Source organism: Spermophilus citellus (assembly GCF_964194105.1).
Source record: "Spermophilus citellus genome assembly, chromosome: 5".
Classification (NCBI taxonomy): domain Eukaryota; kingdom Metazoa; phylum Chordata; class Mammalia; order Rodentia; family Sciuridae; genus Spermophilus; species Spermophilus citellus.
Window position 1 is genome coordinate 156543957 of NC_138186.1, and position 17569 is coordinate 156561525.

The following is a 17569-nucleotide window of genomic DNA, read 5'->3' on the forward strand; positions in this document are numbered from 1 at the left end:
TAGGCAACTCAGTGAGACCTTGTCTCAAAATGAAAAAATGAAAAAGGGAGCTGGGATTGGGGCTCAGCGGTAGAGCACTCGTCTAGCATGGGCAGGACCCGGGTTCGATCCTCAGCACCACTTAAAAATAAAGGCATTGTGTTGTGTCCATCTACACTTAGAAAATAAATGTTAAAAAAATATATATGAAAAAGGCTGGGATGTAGCTCAGTGGTAGAACACTGCTGAGTTCAATCCCTGGTACTACAGAAAGCAAAAAAATAATGCCCCACACCCCATTAACAATGTTTATCTAAATAGCACAGTAACAGCAAAAATTTATTTATTTGTTTTTGTGGTGTCAGGGATTGAACCAAGGGCCTCTCACATTCTAGGCAGATGCTCTCCACTGAGCCATACTCGCATCCCTGACTGTCATCTTTATTTATTTATTTGTTTGTTTGTTTGTTTGTTTATTTATTTATTTATTTAGAGAGAGAGAGAGAGAGAGAGAATTTCAATATTTATTTTTCAGTTTTTAGCGGACACAACATCTCTGTTGGTATGTGGTGCTGAGGATCGAACCCGGGCCGCACGCATGCCAGGCGAGCGCACTACCGCTTGAGCCACATCCCCAGCCCCTGACTGTCATCTTTATTAATCCATTTTCTTTTATTCTTCAGTGTGATACATTCTGGTTTCTAGTCCTTCCTCTGACCCTGAGTGGGTGGCTGGGGAAGATTCCCAGAGACTCCAAAATGCATCTTCCCTGACACTCCCACCTCTCTGACTTTCCTGCAGGACTGGCCATCCCCAGTTACAGCACTGTTCCCTCCTGAAATTCCCCCTTCCTCCACTTCACGCTATGGTCTTTCTCTCCTGCTTCTGACACCTTCTATCAGTCTTGGTGTCATTTTCCCCTCCTGTTCTCTTAAATGCAGATATTCTCCAGTTCTTGCTGTTCATAGTTCTCCACTCTCACGTGGATGGATTTCCTCCCTGCCTACCCAACAGAATCACTCATGGCTCTTTCAAAAAATAAAGGCAACCAGGCCTGTCTCCAGTGCTTCTAGGTAGCTCCTGGACACCTGTACTTTTAAAAGCATCATAGTAATTCTAATGTGTACCCACATTAGACAATCACTATGGTTTCCTTCGAGTTGGTAATTTCCTTTATCAAATAATGTTTGAATGCCTACCATGTGCCCAGTACAATGTGAGTTACTGGAGATTATCAGTGAGTGAGACATGCATCCCCCCACCGCCCCTGTCAGAGACTTTGCAGTTAAACATGAGGGACACAATAAACAATTGCAGGAAGTAGGATTAACTGCTGTGCTACGAAAACAGCTGGGTGTTACAGAGAAACAGAAGTGGGACAAGTCCGCCAGGTTTGGGAAAGGCCCCTAAAGGTTTCCTGGGGGACCTGCTTTTCCCAGCTAAAGGGAAGGGCTATTCATTCAAGGCCCACGTGCCTGAAGGCCAAAGGGCAAGAGTGAGATTGGCAGTAGGGAGTAAGTGTGGGATGGTGGAAGCATGGGAAGGGGGAGTGGGATCCCTCCCCCTTCAGAGGGGTCAAGTGAGGCAGAGCTGGGGAGAAAGGTAGCAGAAAGTCAAGTCTGTGGCCCTCACTGCTTCCTTGAGTTCATCCTACGTCATCCATGAATTGTGGATGTGGTTATCCACAAGCAAAGTTCGATGTCGCTCACCTGTTTGCAGATCCAGGAACCTGGAATCAGCCTTTATATCCTCCTTTCCAACTCCCCTCACCAATGAATGGCCCAGTCCTTCTAATTCAGCTCTGGGTGTTCTCAGTTCTCCACTCCACCCCCAAGGCCCTTGCTCATGGCTGTCTTCCTCCAAGTCCTTAGCTGCTGCAAAAAAGAAATCTAGTGTTTTTGTTTCTTAAGTAAGGGTCCAGTATTAAGACAGATCACTCAGAATTGTTGGGAGGACTGATGGAATGGACTATGGCTGAGACTTTAGGAATGACTGCAATTTTATAAAGTGGTTAACAGTCCCAGTGACCTGAGCAGGAGCTGTTCTCAAAATGTGGGAATTTCAGGGCTAAAACTGACAGTCCTGGGCAAAGTAGAATGGACCGCAAGTTGCACTCACAACTGGGCCACCCAGGACTGATGAACACCAAGGCTAGGGAGGTAGCTCAGTGTTGGAAAAACACCAAAGTATGCAAAACTCAAAAAAGTTAAAAAAGAATTTAAAAGATCCAGAACAATCGGCTCTTCTGCCACCATCAGGCAACCGCCAAACCAGAAGGCAGAGCTGCAGGTTCATGATCCTTCCCAATCCATGCTGCCCTCCGTGCACTGAACTCCTCCCCAGTTTCAAAGCCTTATGTGAATGTATTGATGTGGCAGAACCTCAGTAAAGTCCTTAACCACAGGGCAAGGGAACCATGAGAAGTATAATTGTAACTATTCAGCTCCTGCTTGATAGACAGGGGTGGAATGAGAGTCAGGTAAACAAACCGCTGATATCTGCCATAATGCCATCGTAACTCCTAGTCTGGATTAGTAGCATTATTCTCCCCCCCCACCCCCCGCTTTGTTCCAGTGCTAGCAATCAAATTTCACTTAGGATCTCACTTAGCACATACCCAGCCCCATCAATGACTCTTAGAAATTTCTAAGAGAGAGAACTTCTTGACTGAACTCTGTATTACCTTTCATTTTGAAATAAGCCTAAATCAGACAGTTTAATACTTACTCCTTTAAAACCTTCAGTAACTCCATATTGCATTTATTGTAATAACTAGTAAGATGTAATCATATATTGTCACATATTTGCATTACTACTCTGCTTAATTATTATTATTTTCAAAATTTTAATTGTGGGTGTGTGTGTGTGCGTTTTACAAGAAATTCAATCCTCTGCTTTCTTTGTGTATGTTGGGGGGTGGTATACAGGTTGAACCCAGGACCCTGCACATGGTAGGCAAGTGCTCTATCACTGAGCTACACTCTCAGTCTCACTCTGCTTTCTTTCTTTCTTTTTTTTTTAATATTTATTTTTTAGTATTTGGCGGACACAACATCTTAGTTTGTATGTGGTGCTGAGGATCGAACCCGGGCCGCACACATGCTAGGCGAGTGCGCTACCGCTTGAGCCACATCCCCAGCCCCTCACTCTGCTTTCTTGATTGGAAGATGAAGGAGGTGGAATTATGGAGAACTGTGGTGTTGGAAAGGGCAGACACAATAAAATCCTTCCCTTTAACTTGGCATGGAGACCATCCATTCTTACTCTTCCTACCTGCTAATGTCCTACCACACTCTCCTCACTGGACTTTATACTTTAACCCCTCCAGTTTTTTTCTAGATTGCCTAGACAATCTGCTTTTATTTCCTTGACTGGCTGGTGAATTGTTTGGCCTTCAAACCCTTCATAGGGATCATATCCTTTGTGAACTGTTCACATTACCACCCAGTTGAGCACCCCTTTATTGTGTATGTATGCATGTTACTTACTTTTCTATCTGCTTTAGTAGATTAGATTATACTAAAAACAGACCTCTCTAGTCTTGATACCTAATACTATGTCAGACATAATCAGTAATCAATCATTATTTGTGAATCCATGGCTGGATGGATGGATGGATGAAAGATGGACACAACACAACCTTCATAATTTGTACCCAAGAAGAAAGCCTAGTAAAAATTACAGAATGTTTTCAGAGTCTAAAAAGCAAAGAGTGGGATACAGTGACACATGCCTATAATCTCAGGAACTTGGGAGGCTGAGGCAGGAGGATCTCAAGTTCAAGACCAGCCTGGGCAATTTAGTGAGAACCTGTCTCAAAATAAAAAATAAAAAGGGTGAGGGATATAGCTTAGTGGTAGAGTGCTTGCCGAGTAGGTGTCAAGTTCCCAGGTTTCATCCCCAGTATTAGAAGAAAAAACAAGTAAATTGAGTGACAAATTTGAAAATTACATGAACTGTTTTTTGTTTTGTATTGTTTTGTTTTCTCTGTGTTTGGTGCTGGGGATGGAATCCTGAGCCTTGCATATTTTTTAAGCATGTGCTCTGTTATTGAAACATAAGCATGAAATGTTTTATAACACTTTAAAGTAACTATTTTTTTTTTCTTCCCCTCTGTACTGGAAATTGAACCCACAGGAACTCTACCCCTGAGCTACACTCCCAGCCCTTTTTATTTTTTATTTTGAGACAGGGTCTTAGTAAATTACCCAGGCTGGCCTCCAACTGGTGATGCTTCTGCCTCAGCCTCCTGAGCCATTGTGATCAGTGTGCACCACCAAACCCAATTTCAACCAGCTTTAGAAAATTATTTTTCATATTTTGGTTAAATATATTCCTAGCTCTCTGTTTCTAGATTTACCCTGTTCATTTAGTTAATAATTCCTTCCCCTGCTTTCTCGTAGCACAAAAGTAAATCTTAAACTTGGGGATGTTACTCAGTGGTAGAGCATGTGAAATCCTGCTTGAAGCTCTGAGTTCAGTCCCCAGTACCACAAAAAAAAAAAAAAAACAATAACAAAAATTAATCCTTTGTCCAGACTGAAACAAATTATGACTTACTGGTTTAGATTAAATTAAATTTATCCCTTTGCTATCATTTACCTTTGAGTTAATATATTAAGAAATAAAATTTTCTTTATTTCAAATATATAAGTACTTTACTGTTTTGTTTTGATCAATAAAGAGTAGCTCTGTTTTTGGAGGATGCTGATGTATGCTGCTGTTGAAAAATTCTTCAGCAAATGAAGATTTGTGTTTTTCATCTATTCTTTTTTTCTTTCATGTGTGTTCCATTTAGATCAGGAAATTGACATTTCATCCTGGAAGACTTAGGCCAGATGTTAGTTCACTGACCGAAAGATGGATTTCCTGCCCCAATAGGTGACCTCTGAAAGCAAAATAGGCTTTTTCTTAATGGATAGACTGTCCAAATGACCTCATTTCTAGAACAAGCGTTCTTTGTTAAGTGTCTCTTTGCTATTGGGATCAACATCATCTGATTTTTGAGAACATTCATTAGATAAAGGGTAGCTAGCACCTAGTTGTTTCACTTAGGAGACAGAAAATCTGCCTAGACAATCCATTTTTTTAACTTGCATTCTTTGAGAAGCAAGTGGTACAGAAAATCTGGTGCCCATGTTAACATTTCCCTTAAATTTCAGTCCTCATTGAGAGCAGCACTAACCATAGGAGCAACACATATTATGGACTTCTCTAAACAGGGAATTGTTCCACGGGGGCACTATTTAAAGAAGTAGCCATGACCCCAGTGTCCTGTCACTTGAAACTTCTATCTCCACATGTGAGAAGCTCATTGAGACATTCTCCAAGACACCACCTCTTTTGATGGATCTGTCGCAGAGTTCATTTATTTATATCTTCAATTGTGTAAGGCAGCTCAAAAGAACTAGATAACTGAGCCTGTGTGTGTGTGTGTGTGTGTGTGTGTGTCCATGTATCTGTGTGTATCACAGGAAACACAATTTGAAAGAAACTACCCAGGAGAGGAAAATGGCCTTGGACAACTTGGTGGAGGGGGCAGTCCCCTAAGATGCACTATACACGGGAAGAGGGGGACTTAGATTGCGTGAGAAGGAAGATACATGTTTCAGAGATTCTAAAATAATGGATTTTTATAGCTAGAGGGAAAGTTGAGAATTTCTTTCTTTCCTTTCCCACCCCCCAGTCCCCAGAAACAAGAATCAGAGTATAGTGATACTTGTCTGTGAATTTTTTGAGTATAAATATCTTTTTCTTTGTATTCCCAAATCTGGACCCCTCCATAAGACAGAATAGAAGGAGGCAGAGCCACGGAGGTAACATTAGGGCTGAGCAAGGCACCTGACAGTCAAGGTTTTTATTCAGGTAATTTGTCTATGTAGGAAATTCATGACTCTTTTTAGAAATAAGCAGTACAAAGCTAGCACATTTTGCTTTATTTTAATGGGTTAACACATGTTTTTCCCAGAATGTTATACTTGGTTAAATGCCTTCTTTTTCTTCTTTTTTTAAATACTCATACACAAATGTCGTTAATCAAATTTATTGTCATTGAATCCAAGTATTCTGGATAATTTCAACTCTGGGTAAGACTATAAAAATCTTCTGTTTACCAGGGTGAATTGTGGAAGTGGGAATCTTTCATGCTATGTACTATCACATTGTAGTACCTCAAAGAAGCAAAGCAGTAGTTTCACTGGAGACTTTAAATTTTATGTCAAAAAATATTTTCTACAATTAGTTTTAAGCAACAGACAGCCATGGAAGACTTCTCACTGGATAAAATTTATAAAATAAAGCTTGATGAATCAATTTGGGTTGTAGACACCTTCCCACTATACTTTTAAATCCCTACTTGCATAACTTAGCAATACTCAACATAATATCTGAAGTCTTATTGGCACAATTTTCCCTTACACTCCCCTAAGTTAAAAAGGCTAATAGTAGGGCGTATGATTCTAAAAAGAATTCCTTTTCCATGTTTCCTTTTTTCTTCCTTTTAAATGCCAAGTTCACTCTCACATAATTTCATACCTCTCCTCAGGAGAGACTGCTCTCCTCTTGATTCAAAAGTCACTTTATGGTGAGTTGAAGTCCTTTGGTTCTTTGCCTTAAACATTATGTAATTCAATTTGCACAGCATATTTTTGATCCTTATAGGCACCTGTAGATAGCCCACCAGAATTCTGTGTATTACAGATGATAGTGTATGAGTTCGGAATCCTTGTGGTTCAGAATTGTAAGGGGCTTTAGAAATCATTTAGTCCAACCCCATGGTATAAAATGAAATATCTATGGCAGTACTGTTACTGTATCTGAAAGAATAATTTCCAGGCAGAATCTTGGTGCTTACCTAGCACCAACACAGACTATTCAACTGGTTGGGCCAGCAGCACTTCTTATCAGAGTAGGAGAGATTTCAGAGAAAAGTATTTATATCCCTGTATCCTTACTTTGTTTATTTACCTCCTCTCCCTGGCCTGTTTTGGCTGTCTTCACATTGTTTTAATTTCTCTCTAATTTTTTTCATCTCTTTCACCAAGTTCTGATGGAGGGGCTTTTAAGCAGTTAATGCTTTTGCAGGGGTTTGACTCACTACTAAATGTGGAAACAAAATTATTGAGGATTATGATGGGGAAAAATGTTTTAGCATATCAATTTTTTCTTGAAGTCAGTTCCCCAGGGCATTGTGGAATGCCCCCTGTAGGAGTGCCAGAGCTGGTTGCTGACTGTTGGTAAAAATTAAAGGAGCTTATCTACTTTCATTGCTCAATGTTAGCAGGCAGGCAGGATGGTAAAAAAAAAAAAAAAAAGAAAAAGAAAAAGAAAAAGGACTATTTATAATCTTTCAGATTTAATCTATGCACTAAGCAGAAAAAATTTTTAATGAAAGCAAGTATTTAAATGAAGCTCTTTGGCTAAAACATGTATCATTCTTATGGGGAATATATTTTAATTTAAATATTTAATTGTGTGCTCTACAAAACCAAATATTTCTGAATATCTGATTTGGGGATCTCCATTCACTTGCCTTTGACAGCTTCTTTTACCTGTGAGCTTTTAAAAAATCAATCTACCGGTAGAGCTTTTTAATATAGTCTATTAAAACTTCACATTTCCTCAGCAATTTGCTCCTTTTTCTTATTCTGACCTGCCCAGATCTTACAAGGGCTCTCACTATCACTATCTCTTGGGGTGCTTGTTAAAATACATTGCTGGTCCTACTTCCAGAGTGTCTAATTTAGTAGGCTCCAGATAGGGCCAGAAAATTCAATTTCCAGCAACTTCCTAGGTGAGGCTAATGATGGTGTCCCCACTTTGAGAAACACTGTTTGGGATAAAATATCATAAAAGAGACGGTAGTGTGATCTCAGGCCTTGGTAGTGAAGATGGAGAGAAGTGAATGTAATTGACCTAGATTTATGAAGACCAGTAGTTTTTAGCCATGATGTAGATGGGAACGATGATGAGGGAAGGGAGGGATGGAAGAAATTTGTGGGAGTTTGGCACCTCGAATGAATGGATGGATGTAACTGAGGATTAAAATATAAAGAAGCTAGGTAGGAGTGCTAGATCATGGTGGGAAATCCTAAATTCCATTTTGCTAATACTGAAGTCTTAATAAGCTGGGTGTATTGGTGCATGCACACCTGTAATCTCAGCAACCCAGGAGCTGAGGTAGGAGGATCACAAGTTAGAGGCCAGCCTCAGTAACTAGGCAAGACCCTGTCTCAAAATGAAAAACAACAAGGGCTGGGAGGTTTCTGGGTGGGATTCAATCCCCAGTACTTAAGAAAAAAAATTTTTTTTTCAATGAAAAACTTCTAAAATTCCAGCGCAACACCTAGTAGACAGTAGGTTTTCAGTAAATGACAGCTATTGTTATTGTTGCTCTCATTACCTTCCTTCACTCTGTACCTTGCCACTACTGTACCTTGTCAAAGGTAACCTCCCAACTCCATTACTCAGCAACCACATTCCAGGGCTTGGTATTACTTCTTTGGGTGATCGAAGAGATCCAGGAATGAACAAGGAAACTTCCTATTTATAGATTCAGCTCATGGGTTGACTAGGTGGGGAAGGAAGAGAGGGTGGGGAAAGGGGGTGAGGTTCTAATTCATAGAGGTCCTTGCATGATTCCAGATAACCTCAGAACTATGTGAAACAGATGGAATTTCTCCATTTTATAGATGAGATAAATAACTTGCCCACTGCCTTATAGAAACGCCAGTGAAAATTCAATTCTAACTTTTTTCAGGCCCTATTATATGTGTGCTTTCTATAGTATGAAATGGTTCCTTTACTCCTAAATAATAGACTAGTTACTTTTTTGTATAATATCCTAACTGTGTTGCAACAGTATCTTAAATGTGTGCCAATTTCCAGACTAGCGATTTTTAAAATTTATTTATTTAATTTTTTTTTAGTACTGAAAGTTGAGCATAAGGCCTTGCACAGGCTAGGTAAGCACTCTACCATTGAGCCACATCCCCGGCTAGATTAGTGGCTTTTATATGTTGTGATCCTAACCCATAGTAAGAACAACTTTTTACAAAGCCAGCCAGAATAAACATGCATATGATAGATAATTATTTCTAATAAACAATACTTATTGAGAATCACTACATTATCAAAATTCTCAATAAATTCATTCTGATATTCTTTTGTTCATCTGCTAAAATAAACATTCATGGGGCTGGGGATGTGGCTCAAGCGGTAGCGTGCTCACCTGGCATGCGTGTGGCCTGGGTTCGATCCTCAGCACCACATACAAACAAAGATGTTGTGTCCGCCGAGAACTAAAAAATAAATATTAAAAATTCTCTCTCTCTCTCTCTCTCTCTCTCTCTCTCTCTCTCTCTCTCTCTTCTCTCTCACTCTCTCTTTAAAAAATAAATAAATAAAATAAAATAAACATTCATCAGGACCCACAGAATGATTTCACAATTCCAACAAACTGGTCAAGAACCCTGATGGTAAGGGAAAGTGGGAGAGATGGATGTCTGCATAGCCATCTTCATGGGAATTAATGTAGCATGATTGATGAAAGAATTTGTAAAATGATCAGGCTGTTCTCTGTTCTCTGACTGCCCACATATGGCTGTGTTCACTTGGATTTGAGCTAGATTTTTTTTTTTTTTTGGTACTGGAGATTGAACTCAAGTGCCACTGAGTCACATCCCCAGCCCTATTTTGTGTTTTATTTAGAGACAGGATCTCACTGAGTTGCTTAATGTCTCACTTTTGCTGAGGCTGGCTCTGAACTTTCTATCCTCCTGCCTTAACATCCCAAGCCAGCTGGTATTACAGGTGCATGACACTGTGCTTGGCTTGACCTAAATCTTCAAGGCCCTTCCTCACCTTCATCTTCGTAGGATAAAATGCAATTATAGAAAGCCCTTGATAAATGGTAGCCCCATAGGACTTTGAAATGATGAGGAGGAGGAAGAGGAGGGAAAGAAGGAGGAAGAGGAGGGAGAGGAGGAGGATTCCTGTTTAAGGAAATAGAAACTAAAAAAAAAAAAAAAAAAAAACAAACAAACAAACAAAAAAAAAAAAACCTGAAAGAATTTAGAAAAAAGGAGAAAAGACTCCATCATGGGCACAGAAATCAGGTTCCTCTTTGATTAATGTTTGGAAATTAAGTAAAAAGATTAAACTTTATTTTTTACATTATCAACAAAATTATTTATGTTCCAGGAGTATAAAAGTGACTGTAGGCAATATAGCAAATATAATAGATCACATTATATACATAGGCATCAACATTCTTCCTAAAATGTGCTTTATCTCATTTCTGGCCACTTATTGGAGAACTTTAGGAAAAGGAGCTTAAACATCTGGGATATAAAAGGAGCTTTAAAACCTAGGATATTGATTTCTATAAGTATCAAAATGCTGGCTAAGGTTCAATAATATTGATGTGTGTGGGGTTGTCTCTCAATTGTGCCTATCTTTAGATGACCCTGAAACATAATATCACCTCGGAGGGGGTGGGTGGCAATTACCATGGGCTTGCCTCAACAAGGACGGGGAACCTGTAGCACCATGGAAAGGTCAAATGCTTTGCCCCAGGTTATCTGAGTCAAGAAGAAAAACACTTGTGAGAGGACTATAGCATGTAAGGCCCCCAGCTTGCACAATGTCCCCAACTCCCCCTACTCCCAGTCACTGGCCAGGAAGGTTTTTTTGTTTTGTTTTGTTTTAAAATTGTTAGTTTTAATTAGTTATACATGACAATAGAATGCATTTATGCACTTTGATATATCATCCGTAGATGGGATATAATTTCTCATTTTTCTGAATGTACATGTTGTAGAATCACATCAATCATGCCAAGAAGTTTTGATGCAGAGAACAAGCTGCCCTTCCACCAAGCATCACAGTGCTCTGCATTTTCTTGAATTTGAAAAGGTACCACATAGCAAATAAGTTGGAATTTTAAAATATACCAGTAAAATAAATGGCAAAGGCTATTCACCCTCTTTTATCATTTGCTTATTTTCATGTCTTCATAGAAATGACATTTTTATACAGCCCACCTGCCTTAACTGAACTTATTTGCATATAAAGTATGGTAGAGCGTGAGGGAGCCTTGGAAGCCCATTGGGCCCTACTCAGCATCTTCCCAGAAAAGCAGGTCAGCTACATTGACTTATTGTCCAGGCCTCCTTTCTCTTCAACACAGTGCTTTCTTTCTTTTTTAAAATTTTGACTCATTCTTTTTAGTTATACATGACAATGTAATCTATTTTAATATATTTACACAAACATGGAATATATCTTATTCTAATTAGGATTCCAGTCTTGTAGATGTACACAATGTTACTGTGGTGTACTCACATATGTACATAAGAAAGTTATGTCATCTCACATAGTGCTTTCTTACTATCAAAGGAAAGTCTTCTCATTCTTGTTCTTTCCTTTTTAAAAAAAGGATCATCAAGATACATTTGGACAAAAAAAATTAATAAGCAAGGGATCATGCTTATTAATTAATTTATTGATTGATGTTGGCAATTGAACTCAGGGCTCATGATGTGCTCTACCACTGAGCTACATCCTCAACCCCACAAAATTAATTAATTAGTTGGTTAATTAATTAATTAAAGCTGGGGATTGAACCCAGAGAGGGCCTTGTGCATATGAGGCAAGCACTCAACCAACTGAGCTATATTCCCAGCCCCATAAATTTATTTTTGAAAGTTTTTACTGTTCTGAACTTTCCTTCAAGAGCTGTATGGTCATCCCATGAGTTGGTGCTTCTGGCAATTCATCCTTTGGAAGAGGATTTAACCCCTTACTTTCACTAGGCCCAGAAGGGGAAAAACAACAACAAAAACTAGGAGAGAAACCAGCAAGGGCTCTCACCCTGGGGCGCCTCACTGGACTCCCCTCCCCCACTCCCCAACTCTTTAACAAGGGACAGATTTCTTGAAGTTTCTTAACTGTTTCACAAAGTGATCAGTCACCAAATCAAGTGTGCCAAGCATTGTCATCTCCTAGGGAAAATTCTCTGAGTGGTTTTCAAAGGAAGAATTGCAAAAGGAAGAAGAATCTCTATGGGGCTATTTCCCCCAGTAAATAAATCCGTCATGGACCTTCCTCTTGGAAAAACACCTACCCGGGGCCCGTGTCTGCCACGGGACCCAGCGCTTACAACCATTAACAGCTGGTTTTGAAAACAGCCCTTGCCTGTGTTCTTAATGTAAAGGAACCCTAAACCCCAAACGCTTTTCCCCTAATTAGCGGAAAGCCTAGCAGTGCATAGCATTGTGGCACTCAGGAGCCCAAACGTCCCTGATCCTATAAACGATCCAAACAATGGCTCGTGCCCAAACATTCACACTTGTTTTTCAGCTACGTCTAGGCTGATAGGGTGTGGGTGGTAATTCTTTAGGTCGCCCAACTTCCCCAAGGGGCGAGTTGTGGATCGTAACGACTCTGCCTATTTGGGAACTCTTTCGGCAGGAGTAGCTTAAAGATTAACTTTCTGAAGTTTCTGGGGGCCAAAAGCATGCGGGTGCATGGCGTGATTGGGAACTCGTGCGGGCCGGTGGCCGCGGCTCTGCTGCTCTTTCAACAGGCGATTTGTTCTCCTGCCCGTGGCTCATTTCCATGCAAAGAGCCTGACATCAGAGCACCTTTTGTTGCTAAACGCTTTCTTTAGCCGGGAGGGGAGAGAGTCATGTGGAGCTGGAAGAGCTCATTCTGAAGAGAGGGGTCCCGGGCAGTAGCTTCTAAGGTCCCGAGGCGCCGCCGTCACTCCCGCGGGGCCCTGCCCAGACTTGCTGGCACAAACGAGTCGCGTGCCGCAGTTAGCCGGTCCCCGTCACAGGAAGCAACGCCTCTGCCGTGCGTTTCGTTGCTTCTGGGCTGAGCGAGTTCCCCGCCGCGGCACTCAGTGGTGCGGACTTTGCTCCTGCTACCCTGTTGCTGAGCCCAGTCGGGTCGGGAAAGTTTCAGGAGTTGTCAGTCGCGCTGCCCGCGGCCACCTAGTGCCGAGGTGCTGACGCCTCCGAGGGCCCCGCGGACTGGCGGGGGGCCGCCTGGGCATGCTGCGCGGGGGCGCGGCTCCGTGACGCCAAGGCCCGGGACCCTACACCTCGGACGGTTGCGCACTGGTGCTGGGCGAGGGCGCAGCGGCCACCGGGACGCACGGCCAGCGCGCGGGACGCGACCATGGAGGAAGACGCGGGAGCGGCTGGCCCTGCGCCGGAGCCCGAGCCCGAGCCGGAGCCGGAGCCCGATCCAGAGCCTGAGCAGGAGCCGGAGCCGGAGCGAGAGCCAGCGCTGGACGCCGGCACGTCTGAGGCGTTCTCCCGACTCTGGACCGACGTGATGGGCATCCTGGTGAGTTACCTGCGCAAGGAGGCGCTGGAAGCAGGGCTCGCTCGCGGCTGAGGGTCTGGATCCCAGTGCTCCCTTCATGCCCACCCACCAGGCACCCCTCTCTTAGCAGCGTCTTCCTTCTCTTGCTCCGGTTCTTAGGGGGTTAAATACACACAGTATAGGATTTCAAACCCTAATTAAAAAATAACCAGCCACCGATCACATCAAAGACACTTTTTGAACGATCGGGTATAATATTCAACAGTTTAATCTGGAACACCTGCTGAGATGTTGGGAAAGAAAAAACAAGAAAGAGTCCTTTAAAGAGGAGTGAATGTAAATACTACATGTTAAATATTTGGTTGATGGACTTCTCACAGTTGGATCTGGAAGAGGCTGATGGCACTGATGTTTATCTTCTCGCCACTTGTTGTGTGACTGCCAGAAGAAAACAACCATTTCCTTGCTCAGGACCTCCAGAATGTTTACTTGCTCTGTTTGCAGTCTTTCCAATTTGTAGAATCACGGGATATTTGTTTTACATGTTTGGGGAAAAGCAATAGGGTTTATTTTGCTAAATCTGTGCTATCAAGTATTTTGAAATGTCCAGGGTCTAAAACTGCCAATGGATTTGGCATAATTTTGAAAAACAGGTCTCATACATGGAGGATATTTTAAAGCATATGGCTATATGGTAATAATACTAAACCTCTGGAATGGCCAATTATGGGGAATTAGTTGATCACTTTTTGTGGAGCTGTAGGTTAGGTCGACTAGAATCAGATGGATGGGGATTATGACAGCAAGACATTTTAATTCACACCTAAAAAGACATCCTTAGTGTAAACGTCTTGGAATAGCCAGATGTGTAGACCGTTGGAGAAGATGCTACATTGACTTTGTGATCTTTTTTCAAATAGGAGATATAGTTTTTAGAATTCTTCTTTGGGAAGAAGTGATTAAGCTCTTAACTGTTGAAGTAAGGTGGTCTGGGCCAAATCCCTGCTTTCCAACAGATTGTCTGAATCACCTGGGCCAAGTTATTCAACCCTTCTCAGTCTCAGTTTCACCACCTGAAAAATGAGGAAAAGAAGACTCGTTTCTTGGGTTTTCTGAAATTTAGCTAAGTCGATGTGTATCAACTACTAAGCATACTGCCTGATATTAGTAGATGCTCATTGAAGGTTATCTTTATCTATATTTTTTTTTCTGCAAATACAATCTTTTTTTTATTGGTTGTTCAAAACATTACAAAGCTATTGCAAATAGAATCTTGAGACTACTATCTTCCAGAAATCCTAAAGCCCAGTTATTCCATTTTCAAATCTCTATTGATATTTATGATTATCACTGTACAGAGAACAGAGAACCAGGAAAGGTTGGTTAAAGATTTCTATCTGGGGTTGGGAATGTAACTCAGTGGTAGAGGGTTTGTCTAGCATGCACAGGCCTGGGTTCAATCCCTAGTACTGCTAAAAATAAAATAAAATAAATAAAAATTTTCTCTGTACTTTTTACTCAGTATTTTAGAGCACATGGCTATATGATAAAATATATGTTGATGCTATATACCTGTATCTATATATACTTTTCAAATATGTATACAGTATACATATAATATATATTTTGGATTTTAAAGCTCCTGTTTTTACATTTTCTAAACTTTTCAGAAGAATAAGCTCCTAAACTAAAATTACAGAAAACCCAATGAACATTTTAATGTTGTGGTGGTACATTATTTTTCAAGTTCATCAGCCAAGAAGATTATCTTCTCATTTCTTGCTGAGATTCCTCCTGCTCTGTAAATTTTCAGTCACTGAGAACATTGGTTTGATAACATCACTTTGTATCCTTTGCTAGGGCGTGGGCTGCAAGCTGGCTTAAATGGAAGTTGGGCTGAGGGTTGTTTTGGGGGAGGAGGGTTGGCAGGTGGCACTTTCTGAATATTTGCTTTCCTTCCCTGGCAGATTCCAGCACTGTTGGGTCAGTTGTAGCAGAGTGTTCTTTGGCTGAGTTAAAAGATGGGGTGGGGCCCTAGAAGCTCAAACCTGTTATTCAAAGAGCAGTTGCTGGAGAAAAGAAAATATGTGCTTCTTGCACAGTTAATAGTTCAATGTGAAGCAGGAAAGAACATAAAGCTGGGTCTCAAACAGGTTATGTCCACTCATGTTTTCCTATTCTTTATACAATCTTGTTTTCCTTTGGAGTAAATTTGGGCTTTGGGATTATTCCTTAGTAAAATGCAGAGAGAGAGAGAAGATAAGGCTTATTTTCCTTTGTACATGTCAGTGGGACAACACCAGGATAAAAGGGTGAATCTTCTTTCTACTCCTAAAAAACTGTCATCCTTGTGTTTATAAAAACTGGAACTTTGGGGCAATGGATGACCACACAAAATGAACAGTTGACTCCATTCTTACTGAAATACAAGACACCATTTCCATCATTTCATGCTTAAAGTATGGGATTCTGTAGTCATCTATCAGCCTAGACAGAAGAAGAGACTTGACCAGTGGCACATGTTGTTAGTGACAACATGACACCAGTCAGAAGCCTGATTCCATAAATGTAACTATGTCCAGAATTTTAGGCAAAATAGTCAGAACGATCCTTTTTCCATTCTGACCTAGAGGAAGGGAGTAGAGGTGTGTTTATGTGTGTATGTTTGTGTGAGTACTAGTAGTAGTAGTAGTGGAGAAAGTAAGTGTGAGAATCATCTCATAGCCTAGTAGATAAGAACGTTTTTAGGTGAAAGAGCACAATCCTGTTTTCCACTAGTGCTCAGCAATGAGAGACATTTGGCCTCCAGGGAATTATCTAGTTATAACCCAGAGAAGGGTGTTCCCCCAGTGTCATGGATCTCAGTAAATACTGGATGGCTGTTTGAGTTCATTCAGACACATTTTGCATTTAAATTAATTCAGTCCATGCAGAGTTGAGCACCAAATAGTTGCTTTCAGATAATTGTTAACAAAGTAGTTATTTAGAGAAGAAATAATAGTATAATTTACAGCATGAAAATGTTTAAGCAGTGCTAGAATAGATAAATGCTAGCTAATAAGTCAAAATTGTAAGTTGATATAGAATAAAGAGAAAACTTACAGAAATATCAGACTGTGAATACCTGGAGGGCAGAGTCAGTGTCTTTTATTTTATTTTAACTCTAGTGCCTTTGACTTACCAGGATGCTAAGAGCATGATTTTGTCCATTGAAAAGAAAAAACAAACACAAACCAGCATGCATTTCTTAAATGTAGAAGTCACATCAGAGTACAGTTCTCTAAGGACTCACCCACTAGGATGGGGCACACTTCTCAACATGTTAATAAATTCTGTTTGGGTTGATGCTAACATTTGGACACTTTCATCATGCACGCTAAAAATCCTGGGGCTTCTAGTGGTAATGTACATTGCGAAATGTTTACAAGCCTTGAGCAATTAAGCTTTGGGATTCTTATGAAATGTGCATTCTATTCAACCTGCAACACGTGGTTTTCTGAAGCATGTCTGTCACCTTTGCCTACGACAGGCTTACACGTCTGCTGAGAAGACAAAATTAGTTAGAATCCTGTGCGTTTTTTAGTTTTATATCTTTACCTTGTGTTTGCAGTCACTGCTTTCCTTCCCCTTTTTTTGTGGGGGAGGGTAGTTGTCTTTTAAGAGTTGGAATGGCTGAGTTTGACATGGTTAGATATGGGAGATGTTTTTTTCAGGACTGATTATCCATGTGGCAGATTGTGCTGTTCTTTAGCTTCTGCCTCCAGAATTCCAAGACCTCGAAAGCTAAGCCAGGCCTTCCAAGCTACTTGCTAGCTGGAAAGGGGGTTAGTAAGTGCCTATTGTTCTCAGAATCCTGCAAGATGCACCTCCCCCAGACCTGAAATTTCCTCTGTTCCTTGCTCTGCCCCTACAGTTTACAGTGATTTCCCAGCAATGCCTGGAAAATATCCATTGACTAGGAATACTGCAAACCTTCCCCTGCTCCAAGTCCTGTGCAAACTACTGAAAGCTATTGAAAGAAGTAGGCTTCAGTCCACAGAACTGTTATATTTAGCCTGTCTTGCTGTTTACTCTGGCCCTAAAAACAACCCAAATCCGAAAACCTAACCAAAACAAAAAAAAAAAAACAAATTAAAAAAATGCACCCCTTTCCTTTGTTAGGCAGTGTGGTAGAGAGGAGAGGAGGAGGCTTTGAAAATGTTAACTCCTTTGAAAGCAGTTACTTTACACCTTCTGGTAGGGGTGTCTTGAGCCTATT

The 17569-nt window shown here is 40.9% G+C and overlaps 1 protein-coding gene across 3 annotated transcripts in view; it reads left to right on the plus strand.

The window, feature by feature from the left end:
• The first annotated feature begins 12683 nt into the window (after positions 1-12683).
• Positions 12684-17569, plus strand: part of SASH1 (SAM and SH3 domain containing 1) — a 178778-nt gene continuing 173892 nt past the window's right edge. The window contains exon 1 of one of the 3 annotated variants that reach the window (XM_081296607.1): positions 12684-13332. In XM_081296607.1, coding sequence (XP_081152733.1) covers positions 13162-13332 — 171 coding nt within the window. In that variant the 5' untranslated portion in view covers positions 12684-13161. The remainder of the gene's footprint in view (positions 13333-17569) is intronic. The other 2 variants (XM_081296606.1, XM_081296605.1) reach the window with 2 other exon arrangements.